This window comes from Muntiacus reevesi, chromosome 9 (assembly GCF_963930625.1).
Source record: "Muntiacus reevesi chromosome 9, mMunRee1.1, whole genome shotgun sequence".
Taxonomy (NCBI): domain Eukaryota; kingdom Metazoa; phylum Chordata; class Mammalia; order Artiodactyla; family Cervidae; genus Muntiacus; species Muntiacus reevesi.
The window spans coordinates 11,166,789-11,188,100 of NC_089257.1; the positions used below are offsets into that span (position 1 = coordinate 11,166,789).

Genomic DNA, 21,312 nt, shown 5'->3' on the forward strand with positions numbered 1-21,312 from the left:
TTCAGGCAAATTCTTTTACTGCTGAGATACCAGGGAAGCCTCTGGTGTCACTACATCCAAGTGTAAAAATGAAGATTTTATTTCTCTAACTGATTTTAACTGCATGTCAGTTTATTGCTGAGGTTTCAAATCTCATTTCTTAGAAGCTGAGCAAGGCAAAGACAACAATACTTGCATGGACTATGTAAATAAGTTCATGCGTCTAATTCAGTTAACAGAAGGGAAATGCTGCTCAAAAGCATGAATGAATTAACCACCTTGAATTTACTATATCTACAGATGGAGTACAAATTAAGAACAGAAAAATCAAACATCACTGCAATGATGGAATTTATCCTCTTGGGGTTTTCTGATATTCCCAATTTCCAACAGATCCTTTTTGGGATATTTTTAGTCCTCTATCTGACCATCCTTATGTGCAATAGTGTCATTGTACTGATAACAAGAATTGACCCCACTCTCCAGACCCCCATGTACTTTTTCCTCAACCACTTTTCCATTTTAGAAATCTGTTATGTAACTGTCACTATCCCAAGAATGCTCACAGACCTCCTGAGCCAGAAAGGGCGCATTTCTTTCATTGCCTGTGCTACACAAATGTGTTTGGTCCTTCTGTTTGGAGGTTTAGAGTGTCTCCTCCTGGCCGTGATGGCCTACGACCGCTACGTGGCCATCTGTAACCCTCTTCACTATGGTCTGACCATGAGCCCCCAGGTCTGCGTCCAGCTGGTCACTGCCTCCTGGGTCAGTGGAGTTCCTGTTGTAATTGGGCAAACATGGCAGGTTTTCTCTCTGCCCTTCTGTGGGTCGACCACAATCAATCATTTTTTCTGTGACCTCCCCCCAGTGTTCAAGCTTGCTTGTGGGGACACATTTGTGAACGAGATAGCAGTCTATGTAGTTGCAGTGGTGTTCATCATGGTTCCATTTCTGCTGATTGTTGTCTCCTATGGCAAAATCATCTCCAACATTCTGAAATTGCGATCCGCCAGAGGGAGGGCTAAAGCCTTCTCCACTTGCTCGTCCCACCTCACCGTGGTGGTCTTATTCTACGGCACAGCCTCTACCAACTATTTACAACCCAAGCCGAATCAATCTGAAGAAACTGGGAAGCTGATCTCTCTTTTCTACACAGTTTTGATCCCAACGTTGAATCCCATTATATATACGCTGAGGAACAAAGATATCACCGTGGCACTGAGAAAACTACTAAGAAAATTGTCAACCTGACTCGAAGGCCTGAAATTACGGAAGCAATTTGTTTCTATGTTTCTCATGAAATGCATCAGAAAATATCATCTAGTATTATTTCTATGTTCCTATGAAATGATAGTTAATATCATCACTGCCATCTCACATTATGTAAAAGGACCGTAATTTCAAAGAGTAAAGGGTTTCTGGGTTATCAATCACATATTATCTCCATGACAATGATCTATTCTGAAGACCTATCTTTCCTCTCACTGGGAAAGAGTGAGTTAAGAGATTTCCTGAGCAATAAAATGATAGTTAACTGCTATAAAACTAATGATCAGGGTCATGTCTTGTAAGAAATTTGCTTGAAACTTCCCATTCCTTCAGACATAGTCACTGTCCTTTTCTGTACTGAGGATTGGATTTAGACGATGAGAAAAGAACAACCACGTCCAAGTTGGTGGGCGTAGCGGAATCTTAGAATGTTCTAGCATTTTTTCCTTCTTTCTCTGTTTTGCAAGAGTACAAACCCTGAAAGGATCCTTTGCTACCTCAATGCTGATTCTTCTCTGGTGACTCCATTTCCTCTGGCTTGTAGCTTCAGGTTTTGCTTTGGTAGTGTCTCCTTAGGATTAGGAATATTGGGAATTTAAAGTATAAAGGGCATTGAGTTGAATGTTGATCCCTCTAAATATATGCCAGGTTATAGCCTGCAAACCTGAACTTATTAGGAAAATAAAAGCCTTTGCAGATGTAATTCAGTTAAGGACTTTCAAACAAGATTATCCTAATGTAAGGGAAGGGCACTATATCCTGTGATCACTGTTCTTAGTTCTTATCAGGGGGGAAGAGAGATTAAGTGAAGGCTAGAGATGCAGCGACACATAGAAGAATATCACATGAAGATGGAGGCGGCAACCGGGAGTGACACAGCCATGAAGCAAAGGAGGTCAAGGACCACGAAAGCTGAAAGAAGCGAGGAGTGGCTATCCCTCCAGAGCCGGTGGAGGGAAACCTTGCCAGCAGTGTGATTTGGACACTGGCTTTTAAAGATGTGAGAAAGTCAATTCTGTTGCTTAAACCACCCAATTTGTGATAATTTGTTACAATAGAGCTAGAAAAGATCTAGTGCACATATACACTATGTAAGCAGTCTTTTTATTAAGGTGCTTTTATGCTAATCATCCTGAATAAATTCTGTATCTTTTAGGAACAGTGATTAAAAAAAAAAAGTAGGATTTTTTTTTTAACTTTAAAAACTATATCAATGAAACCTCATAAAAATGTTTGTCCAAGAATGACAGCTACCTGTGCTTGTCCAAGATGTTTGTTAAAAGCTTTTTTAATCCTGCAAAAGACAACACCAGCAAAGCAAAGGGAAGCTGCTTTCAGTTGGAGCATTTAGACACGGGCGTCCGTTTACCTTGTGATGCTGCATAGTCTGTCTAAACAGTGCTTTAGAGACACTGCAGTGAAGAAATCCCAAGCTTTTGAAACATGTAATAAGTGCATAAATGTATGGATAAAATATAACTCTATTTTTGTAAAACAAAGGGAGATGGCATCCATATATTCATACAACATTTCACATGTGCATCTCTGTAGGTGGTGTGTATATATGTCAGCGGTATCTGGATGTGTATTAGAAGAGAGAATGAGCTTCTTTACAGTGAAGGGAGTTCAGATAATGTCTGACTTATTTATTTATACTTTTTCGAGTATTGATTTATTATGAAGAGAATAATGTGCACATCACAAAAATCATAAATTTTATTCAGACAATAAAATACATGTGGAAGAAAATTAATGCATATCTTCTTTTCTTTTTGCCCCCCAACATTTTACAGAATATTTAGTAGCTAACAGGGTAATTTTAATATCAGCCAAATAATCTTTGATATTTGAAGTAAATAACATTTTTTGTGAACTAAACAAAATCAAAATATATAATATTTGATCATTTCTTTTAAAAAAAGGACTAAGATAGCTTTAATAATAGTTACAAATAAAAATAAATTTAAGATTATGAAATGGATATATATGTACATAGGCACTTTTCCATATGTATAATATATATTTTATGTAATATAAACATATGTATTTCAATATTCATTGGAAGGACTGATGCTGAAGCTGAAGCTCCAATACTTTGGCCACCCGATATAAACAGCTGACACATTAGAAAAGACTCTGGTGCTGGGAAAGACTGAAGGTAGAAGGAGAGGGCATCAGAAGATGAGATGGCTGAATGGCATCACGGATGCAATGGACATGAACTTGGGCAAACTCCGGAAGATGGTGAGCTAGAGGGTGGCCTGGAGTGCTGCAGTCCATGGGGTCATAAGAGCTGGACATGACTGGAAGACTGAACAGCAACAGCAAATATATATTTATATACAGCTATACAAAAATTAAAATGACTGATTTCACTCTGTTCACAGAGAGAACATCAAACACACACACACACACACACACACAAAACCCAGAAGCATGTCTCACTTCAGTGATGACATTGGTTATTTGGGGATTTTTCTGTGTTCCCAATCTGGGTGTTTCTTTCTGGAATATTTTTCTTTTATATGTGATTATCTTGGTGAGAAGCAACATCAATACTCTCATAATGAGCTGAGCAGGCTCTCAAATTCCCATGTATTTTTTCCTCAGTAACTTTTCCTTCTTGGAAATCTGTTATGTATCTATCACTCTTTCTAGAATATTCATAAATTTTCCCAGTCAGAAAAAAAATATGCCTGCACTACAAAGGTATATTTTATTTTATTTATTTTATTTCTGTTCTTGGGAACGTAGAATACTTGGTCTTGACAGTTATGGCCCATGGCTGCCATGTGGCCAACTGTAACTTTCCGTAGCCTCTTCTAGTTAGAAACCAGGAGCTCTGCATTCAACTAATGATTCTTGGCTCTTGAATCAGTGGTGTCACAGTCAGGATAAGGCAAACATGCCAGACTTTCTCTCTGTCATTTTTGGCTCTAACTGCAAGCTGGCCCGTGGCGATGATTTTTAGAGAGATGAGATGAGACGTCAATCTCTACAGTGGTACCATTAGTGTACCGTTTGTCACGATCCCCTTTCAGCTGATACTTGGCTTCTACAGTAAAATTACTTCTCCTTCCTATATTTGCCATCAGCAGTGGAATGAGCCAACGTTTTTTCCACCTGCTCAGTTCATATCACGCGCATGAACTAAATTGCTTCAGTTGTGTCTGGCTCTCTGCAACTTTGTAGACCGTGGCCCACCAGGCTCCTCTGTCCATGGGATTCTCCAGGCAAGAACACTGGAATGGGTCACTGTGCCCCTCTCCAGGGGATCTTCCCACCCAGGGATCGAGCCTGCGTCTCTTATGTTTCCTGCATTGGCAGTTAAGTTCTTCACCATTAGCACCACCCTGGGAAGCCCCATAGCTGTGCCTTTATTTTGTGGACCCAGCAACATTACATACTTATGACATGACTCCAAACATTTTTACAGGAAAGATTTTTTTCTCTCTGCTTTCTATACGGTGTTACCCCGATGTTTAATCCCATGATATATACTCTGAGGAATAAGGCTGTCACGATAGCCTTGAGAAAATGACTGTTTAATATTTAACATCTCATCCACTGCTTTGAGCTAGTGATCTTTTTCCCCACGTAGTTCTGCTATTGTCTTAATCAGACATTATTTGGAATTTTGCTTCCTGCATTAATATAAATTGGTTATCCTCATGATCTTGCCATTTTATGCTTGACTTTCTGATATCAGGGTTATCTCCCTAGTGTTTCTATTTATAAGAAATTAATTCTTTTGCTGATCTTATATTTAAGGGACTAGTCTCTGTCAGCAAAAATTCACTGCTTATTTGAATCATTGTTGTTCAGTTGGTAATTCATGTCCGACTCTGTGTCTTCATGGACTGTAGCATGCCAGGCCCCTCAGGCCTCCACTATGTCTCAGAATTTGCTCAAATTCATGTCTACTGAGTCAGCGACACGATTAATATCCAGCCATCTCATCCTCTGCTGTCTCCTTCTCCTTTTTGCCTTTATCTTTACTAACATCAGGGTCTTTTACATTGAGTTGACTCTGCATCAGGTGGCCAAAGTGATAAAACAATATAATATATTTTATCTAGCAATTGGCCTCCCGATATTTTTATCCAAAATTCATAATGTATATCCTAGTTTGTCTCCCTCCATATTGTTATAATTTACTTAAAAGTAAAAGATTTCAGCTAGCAAAGATTACTGCATATGGAAAGCTTTAGAGAATACTTGTTGAATGACTATAGAACATGGGCACACTTGAATAAGCGAAAGTTCATACTGCAAAAAATGTAGAAATGATGGTCTTTTAATAAACTATATTAACTTAAATATATATAATGGTACAAAAAAAGAGAGCTTGACCCTCACTTCACAAAATTTATTTTAAAATGGAGTCTCAGATAATTTGTAAACTTAAGTAAAAATGCATAACAACGAGTCTTTTCCAAGATAATGTTTATTAACTTCATGACGTTGGTGCAAGAAAACTGTTTTTGATAAAATTATGACTCATAACGTAAACATTAATCAGTTGATCTTCCTGGACTAAGAAATACTGATATTCAGAGTGAAATTTTTCAACATAAAAGACTTAAATACACTATTGTTAAAGGAGTGCTCTAAATCAAAAGCATCAAAAATTCAGGAGAAAAATTGACAATAGACCTGAATATGCATTTCAAAAGAGACTAATCTAAATGCCCAGAAAAAAAGAAGAAAATAACTCACTAGCAACCAGTAAATGCAAATTAAAAGCAGATTAAAACCAAACGATATCTATGACACATTCATTACAAGGATGAAATAAACAAAAAGACTCACCCCATCACGTACGTAAAGGGTGTGGAGTAATGAAAGCTCTCACCTGATGCTGGCATATTAGCACACAGCCTGCCTTCATCGAGAAAATCTTACCCTTAGCCACGCACCAGAAGAAATGTGTGCACACGTGTGCCAAGGGACGCCTCCGAGAAGGCTCATTTTGAATCATTCATAATGTCAAATCTTTATCAAACTAGAATCGAACGTAATTGTAGCAATTTCACACAGAGGAAAACCAAAGAGTTATAGAAATGAATAAAATGCAATTACGTATAGCATGTATGAAGCATATTTTTAAGCAAACCAAATCATAATCATACTGTACATATCCTTTTTGTTAAGCTAAAAAGCCGTATTTAGAACACCATTTATCATATGTATATACATAATTTCCTCTATTTCTTAAATTTTATTTAATGAGCAAATTCTATCATGGAAAAAAGCATAATGCTCTTTCTTATTTTTGGCTATGCTTCTATTTTTCCTGAAACTAATTCAGAAAAATGAATTAACTTTTATTATAAAAAAGTAGTAATCAAGCAACAAAAATATGATTCAAAACTGGTGATGCCACTGAATTGCTTTGAAAAACAAATCAACATCTTTATAAAAGGACATACATACAGCCAGGTTTAATTTTCCAACCTCTAAAACAATAACAAAAAATAACTTTCATTTGTGGTTAAGAGGAACTGGGTCACAACAAGCCAGTCTAGTTTCAAGCACTAGGAATTTTTGAGAAATTATAGAACATATTTTAAAGGTATCATATAACTGTGGGAGAAAAAAGAATAGATGACAATTTCAAAATCAAGGCTCATTCAGTCATAGAATATTCATACTTTTTCAAGCCACAAATTTGTTACAAAATCACGGTATTGCATATCTTAGTATGTGCGCATGCTTACTGATTAATTCAAAGGGTGAGCACAGTTGTGATATTGGTTGATTGGATATTCTTCACACATACACAGCGCATAGGAAAATGTCTCAGATTTTTTAATATTGTATCATTGTTCAGATTACAATTTACTTTTTTTTTAACAAATGAAGATGTTTTCTGTATATTGAAAGAAAAATTTTCTTCTGTGAATTGTTAATTCATCTGTTTTACCCATTTTTATATTTATACTTTGGACTTTTCCTCTGTATTAAAGAAGGAACCAGGATCCCTTTATTTCAAATCAGTTGTAATAATTTTTTCTGTTATATTAATTATATTTGATACTTATGAGGTTTGCCACTTTTTAGCATCTAGAATCATTTATTTTTACACAAAAATATATTACAAAAAATATTTATTTTTGTGTGTGTGTCCTGCATTTTAAATTTTAATGAGTTAAACTTTCCTTACTTCAAATTATAAAACCTCTTTTTATAATTTCTTAGAATACTTTCATCATTTCACTCTAAAATATACAAAATCGTGTATCATTTGGAGTTTATTCTGCTGTGGGACAGTTATCAAAAATACATATACTGTTTATCTTCCAAGTCTGCCCAGTTGTCCGAAAGACAGTTATTTTAAATGTCCACGCTTTACCAATTTGGTAGGCTGTTTCAGTCAATGACAGATTTTCGTGTGTATTTGAGCCTTTTCTGGAGTTTCGTTCCATCCCAGCAGCGGGTCTGTCTTTACGCATGATGCTGCGCTGCGCTGCGCTCAGCCGTTCCGCTGGTCCAGACTCTGCGGCCCCGGGGACGACAGCCCTCCCGGCTCCCGTGGGAGGCCGACTCTGAGCTGATCCAGAGGCCTTGTGACTGCTTCCCAGCACCAGCTTGTCTTGGGGGACCCCTGCAGGATTCAGCCTGGCCGGCCTCACCCCCTTCCTGTCCTTTACGCATCCGGTCCCCGTGAGAAGCCTCTCCCGCCCCCACTACTCAGGGTCTGGGCCACAAGGCTCCTGATACTTTTTAATTAACCTTCCAGATCACTCCCACTGTAACATTACTATATGTTCCCTCTCTTGTAAATATTTTCACTTAATAATCATAAACCTTAAGAAATCACTCTTTACTAAATAATAGGAAACAACATCCAATTTTGGGGGTCATGAAAAACTGGCTCTAAGCCAAGATTTTTAAACAATCTTTATTTTGGAGAAATTTCTCCACATTTGAAACATATAACTCACAACCTTTTTGCTTAGCGTCTTTCCCCTGATCTCAGCTGGACTTATTCGAGATTCTCATTTTATTGTAACTAGAGGCTGAAAGTATTCACATCTTGAAGATGTAAAATAAGATTGGGAAAAATTGGTGGTAGGCTGCAAAATAGAGGAAGAGTTTTCTCCTGCTACAATTAACCTCCTGCTACGATTAACAGTTAAGGTAAGAATTGAATCCTTGTCTATTTGATCAATCGAAATAATGTGTGTGTGTGTGTGTGTTCAGTCGTGTCTGACTCGAGCCCACGAGGCTCCTCTGTCCATGGAATTCTCCAGGCAAGGATTCTGGAGTGGGTTGTCATTTCTTACTCCACGTGAATTTCATGACCCAGGGATCAAACCTGTATCTCTTGCATCCCTTGCATTGCCAGGCCAATTGTTTACCAACTCTACCACCTGGGGAGCCCACGAATGATATTATTTAGCACCCTGTTCACATCTGAGAAATGCACTGTGTCCTCTGTTCCCTAGAGAGACTGAAGAAAAAAAAATATTCTGAGTAGTGAGAGCTTTCTGGGAAAAATTAAAAAAAAAAAAAAATACAACAAATCAGAGAATTCAAAGAGTGATGATTTTAATTAGAAATTTAAATGTGCCAAGTTACAGAGATCCCTTGAGTAGTGATAACTACTTTTATTTAAGAGCACTTTATGTTTAGAAAAAATAGAATATTTAAAGGCCAGTTGAATTACTTTGATGAAACAAGTAATTCCACTTACAGTAAATATTCAAAGCCTCTCTAGTAAGAAAAATCAGCAACATTTCAAGTAAGAAAGGTAAATATGAAAATGATAGTAAGGCTTAATTCTTACTTTAAATTTAAAATTAATCATGTACACAGATTTTTAATGTGTAAATTATTAATTTTACACATGGTAGCAAATATTTTTGTTCATTAAAGCAACTTCTATATATTTCTGATTCTATTAAATAAAATTTGCAATCAAATAATTATAACAAATAATGGTATTAAGTCACTTTGAAATGCCAAAAAAATGTAATAGCTAAAGTGTAGGTATAGATAGTATTAAAGAAAACTTCACTTGAGCCCACATATTATAACAAAAAATGATTACACATGTCTATTCAGTTTGATATTATAATAAGAGATTTAAAAGAAAGTAATACATAAAGTTTTAACCATTGGAATTCAAAGAACAATTATCTTGAAAAGTTATAGAATTCAGGATTTATAAAATAATAAAGATAGCTTTAGTTTCAACAATGTTTTTAAATTATTTTCAAGGATTGAGGTATCATGTTTTATGAAATATACAAACATACTTGAAGTATACCTTGTTTTACTCTTGAAAAATTCAAACTCAAATCTTACCTATTTCATGTTATACAAGATTTCATCACCAAAATGTCATATCTGTACAATTAGAAATTATATTTTATATAGTACTGGAAATAATTTTATTCAGGTAATGAGTGAAATATTAAATGCTTTTATTCATAAAAATTATAAAGATTGCAATTCTATTCTTTTGTATATTAATTTTTCCTCTTTTAAGATTGAACATTTTAAATTAAAAGTGTCTGTTGCTTTACTCAATTTCAGAATCAAATAATGAACAATATGTTAAGTAAACAAGCGTTTTCTAAGATCTATATTGCTTCCAAGCAGGAAGACTAGGAGTATTTTCCTAGACCATGCAATAACTATTTTCCTAAATCTCAGTCCTTAGATCCTAGACCATGTAATATCAGTGGGAAAGAAAAAAGGTATATGAAAGGAATTAGCCAAATTGCAACACTATGTGCTACAAAGTCATGTATGCTCTCCCTATTAGTTCTAGAGTAGAGGTGATAATATTATTAAATTATTGGCAGAAATTTAGTGGAGAATTCACATCTAAAAGTATGGGATTTTTATAACACTGTGATGATTGTTTAATATCTTATTTCTTCCCCACATTAACCATGTGATACCAAGCTAAGGTAAATTAGAGAGCAGTTTTTCATACTGTTAAAGCCGAGAGTGAAATTTAGAATAAAATTTAGCTTTTAATAAAAACACTAATAGCTAGCATAGCTAGCTTTCAAATAGACTTTCTATGAATGCCAAAACAACTTTACGTTTCTTTATTTTATCAAATGAACTAATTCATGTAGCAGTGCTAACTGCTGGTACAACCGTTGTCGGTTTTGCAGCCAGGTGAACCATGGGAGGGAGATTACGCGCTTGGCATTGTCACACCGCTGGTAAGTGAAGCCATGGTTCAATCGCAGGCCATCTTGTCAGGATTGTATTTCTTGTCCATGACACTATGTTTAGACTGTGCTTGGTGGAAAACTTGAAACATAAAGGGTGGGGGACTGAGAAGCAGGGCTGGGACTCATGTTGAGTCAATGATGCCTGGAGTGGAATATTTAAGGAGGCAGTCACTTTAACAATGGTGCAATGCAGAATCAGCCATGAAACTAAGTGTGTGCTCTTAGATTCTGTACTAGAGGAGTCTCATCCCTTATTTAGGTAAGACTGTATCCTACTCCTGGCCCTGATTAAAGGAAAAAATGGAAAAAAGTAATCATCAATGAGTAACTCAATACCTCTACCAAAAACAATTTTTCCAGGGAGTGTGTTACAACCCTGGCAACTAAAGATTTAAGAACATTATACCATGTTAGTAATTATAATTATAGGACTATGACTTAAACATATTAAAAGTGATAGGTAATTTTATCAATAATATCATATTTAATTATCTCAAATAAGAAAGTAAACAGAAAGTTTAAGCAATTACTTAATACAACCAATGATAAATAACAGTTAGGATTCAAACTTAAGTATGATTTTAAAAATAGGCACTGATTTGCAATCATAAAACCAATGTGCAAATGAGCAATGTATCCATCATTGCTAAATCTCAATATCCTAGCTCAAGAAAAGTGAGTTTAGAAACTGTTATCTGAATTATTATTATTATTATTATTATTTGAGGGACATCAGAGATGCACACAGAACATGGGGGAAAGCGTGACAGGAAGTATCTTACACAGCTAGTGAACACATTCCAGGTGACCCCTCTTTTCCCACAGTGACCCTCTGAATTGTTTCTGTCTTTATCTATTCCCACACAACTTTTCCAGAATAAAACTCTCTGATAGCCCCCACATAGCATCTTACTGAAATATATGTATTTTATTCCCCTATGTACAATAAAATAAAATATTCTCTCATGTTTCTTATAAACTGCCTAATAATGTGAATTGTATATAAGGCACGTAAAGGGTCATCAAGTGATGGGAGGGAAATGAAGAGTTGAAATATGTAGCTGAAAATATATAAGGGAGATAATTTCTGTTATATTAATAGTGCTACTGAAGTATGTAAAGTCATAGAGAAATACAATAAACTTGGCAAAAAATGTATATATTTGAGGGAATTCCCTAGCAGTCCAACGATTGGGACTCTGTACTTTCACTGCCATGAGCCTGAGGTTCAATCTCTGGCTGGGGTGCTAAGATCCCACAAACAGTGAAACATGGTCACAAAAAAATGTCAGTATTTAAAACTGAGATCACATGACAACACCGTGGATCTGTCTTCAATAACTATCAGTTTGTCCATTGTCTGTGCTGAGCGGGGCATTCGGGGCTTCCTTGGTGGTTTGGGCGATAAAGAATCCGCCTGCAAGCAGGAGACCTGGGTGTGATCCCTGGGTCGGTAAGATTCCCTGGAGAAGGGAATGAAAACCCACTCCAGTATTCTGGTCTAGGAAATCCCATGGACAGAGGGGCCTGGCGGGCTACAGTCCTTGGGATCAGAGAGTCAGACACGACTGAACGACTAACACTCTTAACTTTTTTGACTTTGAACTGTATTCGGAAAGAATGCCCTAAAAGATATTTCAAGGGAGAGTGGATGGTGCTAACACATGGATTATAAACTGAGAAAGGGGAAATGCATAAATAATAAAATTCTTAAATTAGAAGCAGTTGCATTGATCATGAAAATCAACCTGGATACCCTGATACAATTTATAAAACAGGCACTGATCCCTGGTGGTAAAAATAAAAAGCAGATAATACATTTACCCTTTTTCACAGATGGAACATCAAGAAAAAGCACCAGAAGGTAATCTCACTAAATTGACGGAATTTGTTCTCCTGGACTTTGCTGATGTTCCTCATCTCCAGAAGTTTTTATTTGGACTGTTCTTACTCATCTATATAATTATCTTGATGGGCAATGGCATCATATTTCTGATAACAAAACTAGACCCTGGTCTCCAGACCCCCATGTATTTTTTCCTCGGCAACTTTTCCCTTTTGGAGATCTGTTATGTGTCTGTTACACTCCCCAGAATGCTCACAAGTCTTGGGACACAAAGAAGAACGATTTCTCTGGTTGCTTGTGCCACACAAATGTGCTTCATCCTTACACTTGGGGCCACCGAGTGCTGCCTTCTGGCCGTGATGGCCTGTGATCGCTACGCGGCCATTTGCAGCCCTCTGGCTACCCTCTAGTTATGAACCCCAAGGTGTGTGTCCAGCTAGTGGCTGACTCCTGGATCAGTGGAATCCCAATCCAAATAGGCCAGACATGCCAGATTTTCTCTCTGCCCTTCTGTGGTTCTAACCTCATCAACCACTTCTTCTGTGACATCCCTCCCATTCTCAAGCTGGCCTGTGGGGTCACTTTTCTGAATGAACTGTTGGTCTTCACTGTTGCTGCGCTGTTTGTTTTGGTTCCATTTCTGCTGATACTCGTCTCCTATGGCAGAATCATCTCCACAATCCTTAAACTGCCCTCAGCCACGAGTCGGGGCAAAGCCTTTTCCACCTGCTCATCTCATCTTGTGGTCGTGGCATTGTTCTTCGGATCAGCCATTGTCACATATTTAAGACCCAAGACGCAGGGCTCAGCGGGAACTGACAGAGTGCTTTCTCTCTTCTACATGATCGTGACGCCTGTGTTTAACCCCGTGATATACAGTCTGAGGAACAAGGATGTCATGATGGCCCTGAGAAAATGGCCAGGTAAACACCTTAGTTCATGCAAAAAGTGACTTGTATTTCAGAACTTGATTTCTTATATGTGTGTTACAAATTTTCAACAGATATTTATCTTAAACTCAATTTATCTGTCTATAAAGTGGTAGTTATTACCAAAATAAAAATTACTTGTAACACTGAGAAACCTTTCTGTCTCCAGTTATACTGTAGTGTATGGGTCAGCAATAGCAAAAAATAGCTCGGGAATTCCATAACCTTATGGTGAAATATTCTTTTGTAGTAAGAGCTTTAGACAAGAACTGCTATAAGAGGCCCAGTTGTAATACAGACTCAGTTATATCACTTATTGGAAAGCATATTATTCAGTTTCATAGAGTTGTCACGGAAATTTTTAAAACTAAGTTAGTAATGCACATTAATTAAAATGTTATGTATAGTTTGGCCTAGCAATTATTCTACAGAGAAATAATTTCTTAGAGTGAAAATTACCTCTCATTGGGAATGTAGTTTAATAAATGATATTGTACAATGATATTAGCAATTATTAGTCATCATTTATGTGTATATCATTAAATCCATAATAAGATTTGTTGAGTTGATAAAACAAAAGATATTATTGAATTCTTTATGTACAATAAGATGAGCTTGGAAAAAGTGATGGGAATATTCCCAAGTCATATAATATATTTTCCTAGAGATGATAGTAGGGATAGGAAAGTTAGGGTAAAAGGGAAAGGATTTAAATTTTTGTAAAAGTAAGTATCTGCTATAAAAGCACAATTATTATACACCTTAAACCTTACATACATACACATATTAAAAACGGTCAATACAAAAATAATCATCATTGTTAATTATGGAAATCACAGAGTAAATCATTCTATGTTTCCCTTTGTTTTATTGAAATTGTACAGTTTATTACAATAAACTTGTGCTATTCAGGTAATCGAAATAACACAATTTGTATTCATTCTGGAAAAGGAAATCACAATTATTAGTAATGTGTGCTATTTCTGTAGTTACATATTTTTCAAAATTCCATGTATATATAATAATCCTTCATATAGACAGACAACAGATCATTGCAGAATATGACCAGTCACCATTACTCAAAGTTAAAAAGTATGATGAAGCTTGAACCGTTACTTTTAAAGTTTGTTCCCATAAAAATATATGCCAGTTCTGTGCACATTTATGTGGCACTGGCTACTTCCACATGGATAGGGAGGTGCAGTAACACTTTCTTCCTGGGAGAAAACAGGCAGGTGACACGTGACCAATTCTGATAATAAAGTGAAGAAGAAAAAACCGACTCTTATTGAGAACCAAGTAAAAAATAAATCACCACGATTCGCAGATAATACGACTATCATAACCTACTGAAATCTAATGAAAATGATTGAATACAGGGGAGGGTAAAAGAAGGAGAACTGCAAGGATTCTTTAACATTCGCAGATCAACCAACGTAGTACACCACATTAACAAATTGGAAGATAAAAACTACATGATTATCTCAATAGATGCAGAGAAAGCCTTTGACAAAACTCAACACTCATTTATGATTAAAACTCTCCAGAAAGCAGGAATAGAAGGAACATACCTCAACATAATAAAAGCTATATATGACAAACCCACAGCAAGCATCACCCTCAATGGTGAAAAATTGAAAACATTTCCCCTGAAATCAGGAACAAGACAAGGGTGCCCTCTCTCACCACTGCTATTCAATATAGTGTTGGAAGATTTGGCCACAGCAATCAGAGCAGAAAAAGAAGTAATAGGAATCCAGATAGGAAAAGAAGAAGTGAAACTCTCGCTGTTTGCAGATGACATGATCCTCTACATAGAAAATCCTAAAGATTCTTCCAGAAAATTACTAGAGCTAATCAATGAATATAATAAAGTTGCAGGATATAAAATTAACACAGAGAAATCCCTTGCATTCCTATACACTAACAATGAGAAAACAGAAAGAGAAATTAAGGAAACAATACCATTCACCACTGCAACAAAAAGAATAAAATACTTAGGAGTATATCTTCCTAAAGAAACAAAAGACCTATACATAGAAAACTGTAAATAATTGATGAAGGAAATCAAAAAGGACACAAACAGATGGGGAAACATACTGTGTTCATGGATTGGAAGAATCAATATTGTCAAAATGGCTATTCTACCCAAAGCAATCTATAGATTCAATGCAATCCCTATCAAGCTACCAACGATATTTTTCACAGAACTACAACAAATAATTTCACAATTTCTATGGAACTACAAAAAACCTCGAATAGCCAAAGTAATCTTGAGAAAGAAGAATGGAACTGGAGGAATCAACCTCCAACTTCAGGATCTACTACAAAGCCACAGTCATCAAGACAGTATGGTACTGGCACAAAGACAGAAATATAGGTCAATGGAACAGAACAGAAAGCCCAGAGATAAATCCACGAACCTATGGACACCTTATCTTTGACAAAGGAGGCAAGGATATACAATGGAAAATAGACAACCTCTTTAACAAGTGGTGGTGGGAAAACTGGTCAGCCACTTGTAAAAGAATGAAACTAGAACACTTTCAAACACCATACACAAAAATAAACTCAAAATGGATTAAAGATCTAAATGTAAGACCAGAAATTATAAAACTCCTAGAGGAGAACATAGGCAAGACACTCTCTGACATAAATCACAGCAAGATCCTCTATGACTCACCTCCCAGAATATTGGAAATAAAAGCAAAACTAAACAAATGGGACCTAATGAAACTTAAAAACTTTTGCACTACAAAGGAAACTATAAGTAGGTGAAAAGACAGCCCTCAGATTGGGAGAAAGTAATAGCATATGAAGAAACAGACAAAGGATTAATATCAAAAATATACAAGCAACTCCTGAAGCTCAATTTCAGAAAAATAAATGACCCAATCAAAAAGTTGAGACAAAGAACTAAACAGACATTTCTCCAAAGAAGACATACAGATGGCTGACAAACACATGAAAAGATGTTCAACATCACTCATTATTAGAGAAATGCAAAACAAAACTACAATGAGGTACCATTACAGGCCAGTCAGGATGGCTGCTATCCAAAAGTCTACAAGCAATAAATGCTGGAAAGGGTGTGGAGAAAAGAGAACCCTCTTACACTGTTGGTGGGAATGCGAACTAGTACAGCCACTATGGAAAACAGTGTGGAGATTTCTTAAAAAAGTCGAAATAGAACTGCCATATGACCCAGCAATACCACTTCTGGGCATACACACTGAGGAAACCAGATCTGAAAGAGACACGTGCACCCCAATGTTCATCGCAGCACTGTTTATAATAGCCAGGACATGGAAGCAGCCTAGATGCCCATCAGGAGATGAATGGATAAGGAAGCTGTGGTACACATACACCATGGAATATTACTCAGCCATTAAAAAGAATTCATTTGAATCAGTTCTAATGAGATGGATGAAACTGGAGCCCATTATACAGAGTGAAGTAAGCCAGAAAGATAAAGAACATTAAAGCATACTAGCACATATATATGAAATTTAGAAAGATGGTAACGATAACCCTATATGCAAAACAGAAAAAGAGACACAGAAGTACAGAACAGACTTTCGAACTCTGTGGGAGAAGGTGAGGGTGGGATGTTTCAAAAGAACAGCATGTATATTATTATGGTGAAACAGATCACTAGCCCAGGTGGGATGCATGAGACAAGTGCTCGGGCCTGGTGCACTGGGAAGACCCAGAGGAATCGGGTGGAGAGGGAGGTGGGAGGGGGGATCGGGATGGGGAATACGTGTAACTCTATGGCTGATTCATAGCAATGTATGACAAAACCCACTGAAATTTTGTGAAGTAATTAGTCTCCAACTAATAAAAAATAAATAAAAAAAGAAAGAGAACTCTAATAACAGCAACACCAGAATTCCAGGGACATTTCTAGGCAGAAGTTTGATAAATCCTGAAACTATTATATGTTGAAAAGATTGAGAAGGAAATTAAGAAATCCTCTCTTTTTTCTGTCCTTCCTGCCTAATTAAAAAAACAAAAAACTTTTTTAGAGAAAAGAGATATCTAATGGGGGGGGGCAGCATTTTAAAATACTGATATATCAATAAGATGTGATTGGATCTCTCTCTTTTTATAGAGAATAGCAAATAAAAGTGATATCTTAAAACATTACGACTTTTTTGGGTAGATACTGACATTTCACAAGCTAAAAATGTCAGTGAAGAGCTTCAGAAATTATTTTCACTTTGGCTTGGCAACTAACAAACCATATCTAAACTAGTTACCACATTCAGTGGTAATAGCTTCCCAAAAATCTGTATCTGTATTACTTGTTTTTAAAATACAATGAATGTGTGCAAATACTACCAGTGCTTTGTAAATTACAAATAGATTTATTAGCAACATAATCTTTTGTTACCACCTTGCGTTGTACTATTCCTAAAATAAGTCACTTATAATCCTGAGAAACTAAGCAAACACAAGTTTATTATTTAGAAACACGAAAACAGATATTCATTTATGTAGGTATATATGCTTGTCTGTGTGTGTGAGTGTACTTTAGGATAATATTGCTTTTGTGGACTGAAGTCAACTGACAACAAAGAATGGGAAGGTCAATAATATGTGCAAAATCTTTCCTAGATTAATAGCCAGATTCGGGGAAAGTGAAAAGTGAATATGTCTTCATTGTGCATCTGGATGGTATTAATAGCTATGGATTCTTTGCTGGAAAAGAAAATTCAGGGAATGATGGTAGACATCTCTTTCTTTCCTTTTTTTAAAGGTATCTGTATATTTATATTTATATAGGTGTCATATGTATAATTGTTTCTTGGAATAGTGTTTTGCTATATGTAACCTTTATATTGATAAATTATTTCTTTAGTTGTGACATGAAAGCATGTAAGCTTATTTCACTATCATATAATTAGTACAGAGAACATATATGGAAATAGAATAATAGAATTGGAAGGTAGAGAGAAAGTGAACATATAGTCTAAAGGAAGAGTTGAAAAAATATATAAATTATGAAACAAACTTTTAGAGAGATGATGTTGAAATTTCAAAAAGGAAGATGATTGAGCTTTTTCATAATAAGCTTTACACACAAAAGATATACATATTTATATATGTACATTTATATTTTGTGTTTAAAGCATTTGGATAGATGATAGATACATAGATAAAAAGAATTTGTATATGTGCATGCAGTAACTCAGATGTGAACTTTTCTAGGTGGATTCATTGAACTAATTATGTTTAGAATGATTAAGGTTGTCATATATGCCCTTCCTCAGTGTCTCAGTGGTAAAAAAATCAGACTGAAGTGCAGGAGCTGCAGGAGACGTGGGTTTGATCCCTGGATTGGCACAATAGCTTGGAGAAGGGCATGGCAACCCATTCCAGTATTCCTGCCAGGAGAATCCCATGGATAGAGGAGCCTGCTATCGACAGCCCATAGGGTGGTGCAAGCAGACACCACTGAAGTGACTTAGCATGCACACACAAGGTTGTCATATATAGGCATGTTGTTGTTGCTATTCAGTCGCTCAGTCCCGTCTGGCTCTTTGTGAGACCACGGACTACAGCACGCCAGGCCTCCCTGTCCTTCACCATCTCCCAGAGCTTGCTCAAACTCATGTCCATAGAATTGGTGATGCTACCCAACCATCTTGAACTCTGTCGTCCCCTTGTCCTCCTGCCTTCAGTCTTTCCCAGCATCAGGGTCTTTTCTAAAGAGTCGGCTCTTCGCATCAGCGGTCAAAGTATTGGAGGTTTAGCTTCAGCATCAGTCCCTCCAGTGAATATTCAGGATTGATTTCCTTTAGGATTGACTGGTTTGATCTTCTTGCAGTCCAAGGTACTCTCAAGAGTCTTCTCCAACACCACAGTTTAAAAGCGTCAATTCTTCGGCACTCAGCCTTCTTTATAAAATGTGTCTTTGAGGGTCATTATTCTGTGAGAGCCAACATACTTGACAAAACAGAGAATCAATTAATAACTGCCTCATATATTGGATTTCCATACTGAAAGTATATGTAAACATTAGCAAACCACTGAATACCTAGAAGAAATGGAGTAGCCATTATAGTCAACAAAAGAGCTCAAAATGAAGTACTTGGATACAATCTCAAAAACAACATAATTATCTCTGTTCATTTTCAAGGCAAACAATTCAATATCACGGTAATTCAAGCCTATGCCCCAACCAGTAATGCTGAAGATGCTGAAGTTGAATGGTTCTATGAAGAACTACAAAACCTTCTAGAACTAACATCCAAAAAAAGATGTTCTTTTCATTATAGGGGACTGGAATGCAAAAGTAGGAAGACAAGAAACACCTGGAGTAACAGGCAAATTACTGAATGAAGCAGGGCAAACTCCCCTACCTTGTTTAATGAGGCTCTGAGTGAGGACGTCTACGAATATCAGACTTGCCACCAAGAGGTCATTCTGCTACAATATGTAGACGACCTTATGTTGGCTGGAACCACCGAGGAGGCATGCAGTCATGCCACTGGGGACCTCTTAATACTGGCTGAGGCCCTGGTGGCACGAAAAGGCTTAACTGATGTACCCCTAGGCAACAGTGAGCTAGTATGGTTCACCGATGGGAGCAGCTATGTAAAAGATGGGCAAAGGAAAGCTGGAGCTGCCACGGTATAAGAGTACAGTTGTGAATATGACTCCGTGAAGTTTTATGCACTGTGTGGCTTTGGTGGGGTCTTTAGTTGTGGTCTGACACACACTGCTGTTGTTCCTCTGGATTTAGTGAAATGCCATATGCATTTCAAGGGCATTTTAATGGATTTTCAGTTACACTCAAACAGGATGGTTTCTGTGGTGTGGCCAAAGGATGGGCCCCGACCTTCATTGGCCACTCCCTGCAGGGACTCTGCAAGTTTGGCTTTTATGAAGTCTTCAAGATTTTGTACAGCAACATGCTTGGCGAGGAGAATGCCTATCTGTGGTGCACATCACTGTATTTGGCTGCCTCTGCCAGTGCTGAATTCTTTGCTGACATTGCTCTGGCTCCTATGGAAGCTGCTAAGTTTCGAATTCAAACCCAACCAGGTTATGCTAACACTCTGAGGGATGCAGCTCCCAAAATATATAAGGAAGAAGGCTTAAAGGCATTCTACAAGGGGGTTGCTCCTCTTTGGATGAGACAGATACCATACACCATGATGGAGTTTGCCTGCTTTGAACGTACTGTTGAAGCATTGTACAGGTTTGTGGTTCCTAAGCCTGAAGTGAATGTTCAAAGCCAGAGCAGCTGGTTGTCACATTTGTGGCAGGTTACATAGCTGGAGTCTTCTGTGCCTTTGTTTCCCACCCTGCCGATTCCGTGGTGTCTGTGTTGAATAAAGAGAAGGGTGTCAGTGCCTCTCAGGTCCTCAAGAGACTTGGATTTAGAGGTGTATGGAAGGGACTCTTTGCCCGCATCATCATGATCGGCACTCTGACTGCCCTACAGGTTTATCTATGATTCTGTGAAGGTCTACTTCAGGCTCCCTCGCCCTCCTCCCCCTGAGATGCCAGAGTCTCTGAAGAAGCAGCTTGGGTACACTCAGTAGATAAATGAAAGCAAATATGGACTGAATCTGCGTGTTGATCAGTGTTTGAGGAAAATGCAACTGGACGAGAGATAATCCAGGCTTGCAAAGCGTGCCAGCTGGTGAGGACAGGGAAAAAGCAGCACACGGGAACGAGGTACTGAGGGGAAGCGCCAGGGCAACACTGGGAGATAGATTTCACTGAGGGAAGCCCAGGCAAGTAGGGGTATCGCTATCTGTTGGTTCTGGTAGATACCTTCTCAGGGTGGGTGGAAGCCTTCCCCACTAAGGGAGAGACAGCAATAGTGGTTGCTAAAAAGATCTAAGAGGAGATAATGTTTAGGTACCGGATGCCAGTGCCTATGGGCTCTGATAACGGACCTGCCTTTCTGAGCCAGATTGTACAAGGGTTGGCCCAAGCTCTGGGGATGAAATGACATTGTGAATATAATCCCCAGAGCTCAGGACAGGCTGAGAGAATGAATCGGACCCTAAAAGAAACTTTGACAAATTTGGCAATAGAGACTGGCAGGGACTGGGTCACCCTCCTTCCC

At 37.4% G+C, this 21,312-nt stretch overlaps 1 protein-coding gene and 2 pseudogenes across 1 annotated transcript; all 3 read left to right on the forward strand.

Moving 5' to 3' along the window:
* Positions 1-264: 264 nt before the first annotated feature.
* Positions 265-1,230, forward strand: LOC136175083 (olfactory receptor 10AG1-like). The gene has a single exon (XM_065945394.1). It carries the CDS (start codon positions 280-282, stop codon positions 1,228-1,230), a length of 951 nt encoding a protein of 316 aa, XP_065801466.1. The 5' UTR covers positions 265-279.
* Positions 1,231-12,284: 11,054 nt separating this feature from the next.
* Positions 12,285-13,246, forward strand: LOC136175595 (olfactory receptor 10AG1-like; annotated as a pseudogene).
* Positions 13,247-19,679: 6,433 nt separating this feature from the next.
* Positions 19,680-20,779, forward strand: LOC136175596 (solute carrier family 25 member 3-like; annotated as a pseudogene).
* Positions 20,780-21,312: the final 533 nt, after the last annotated feature.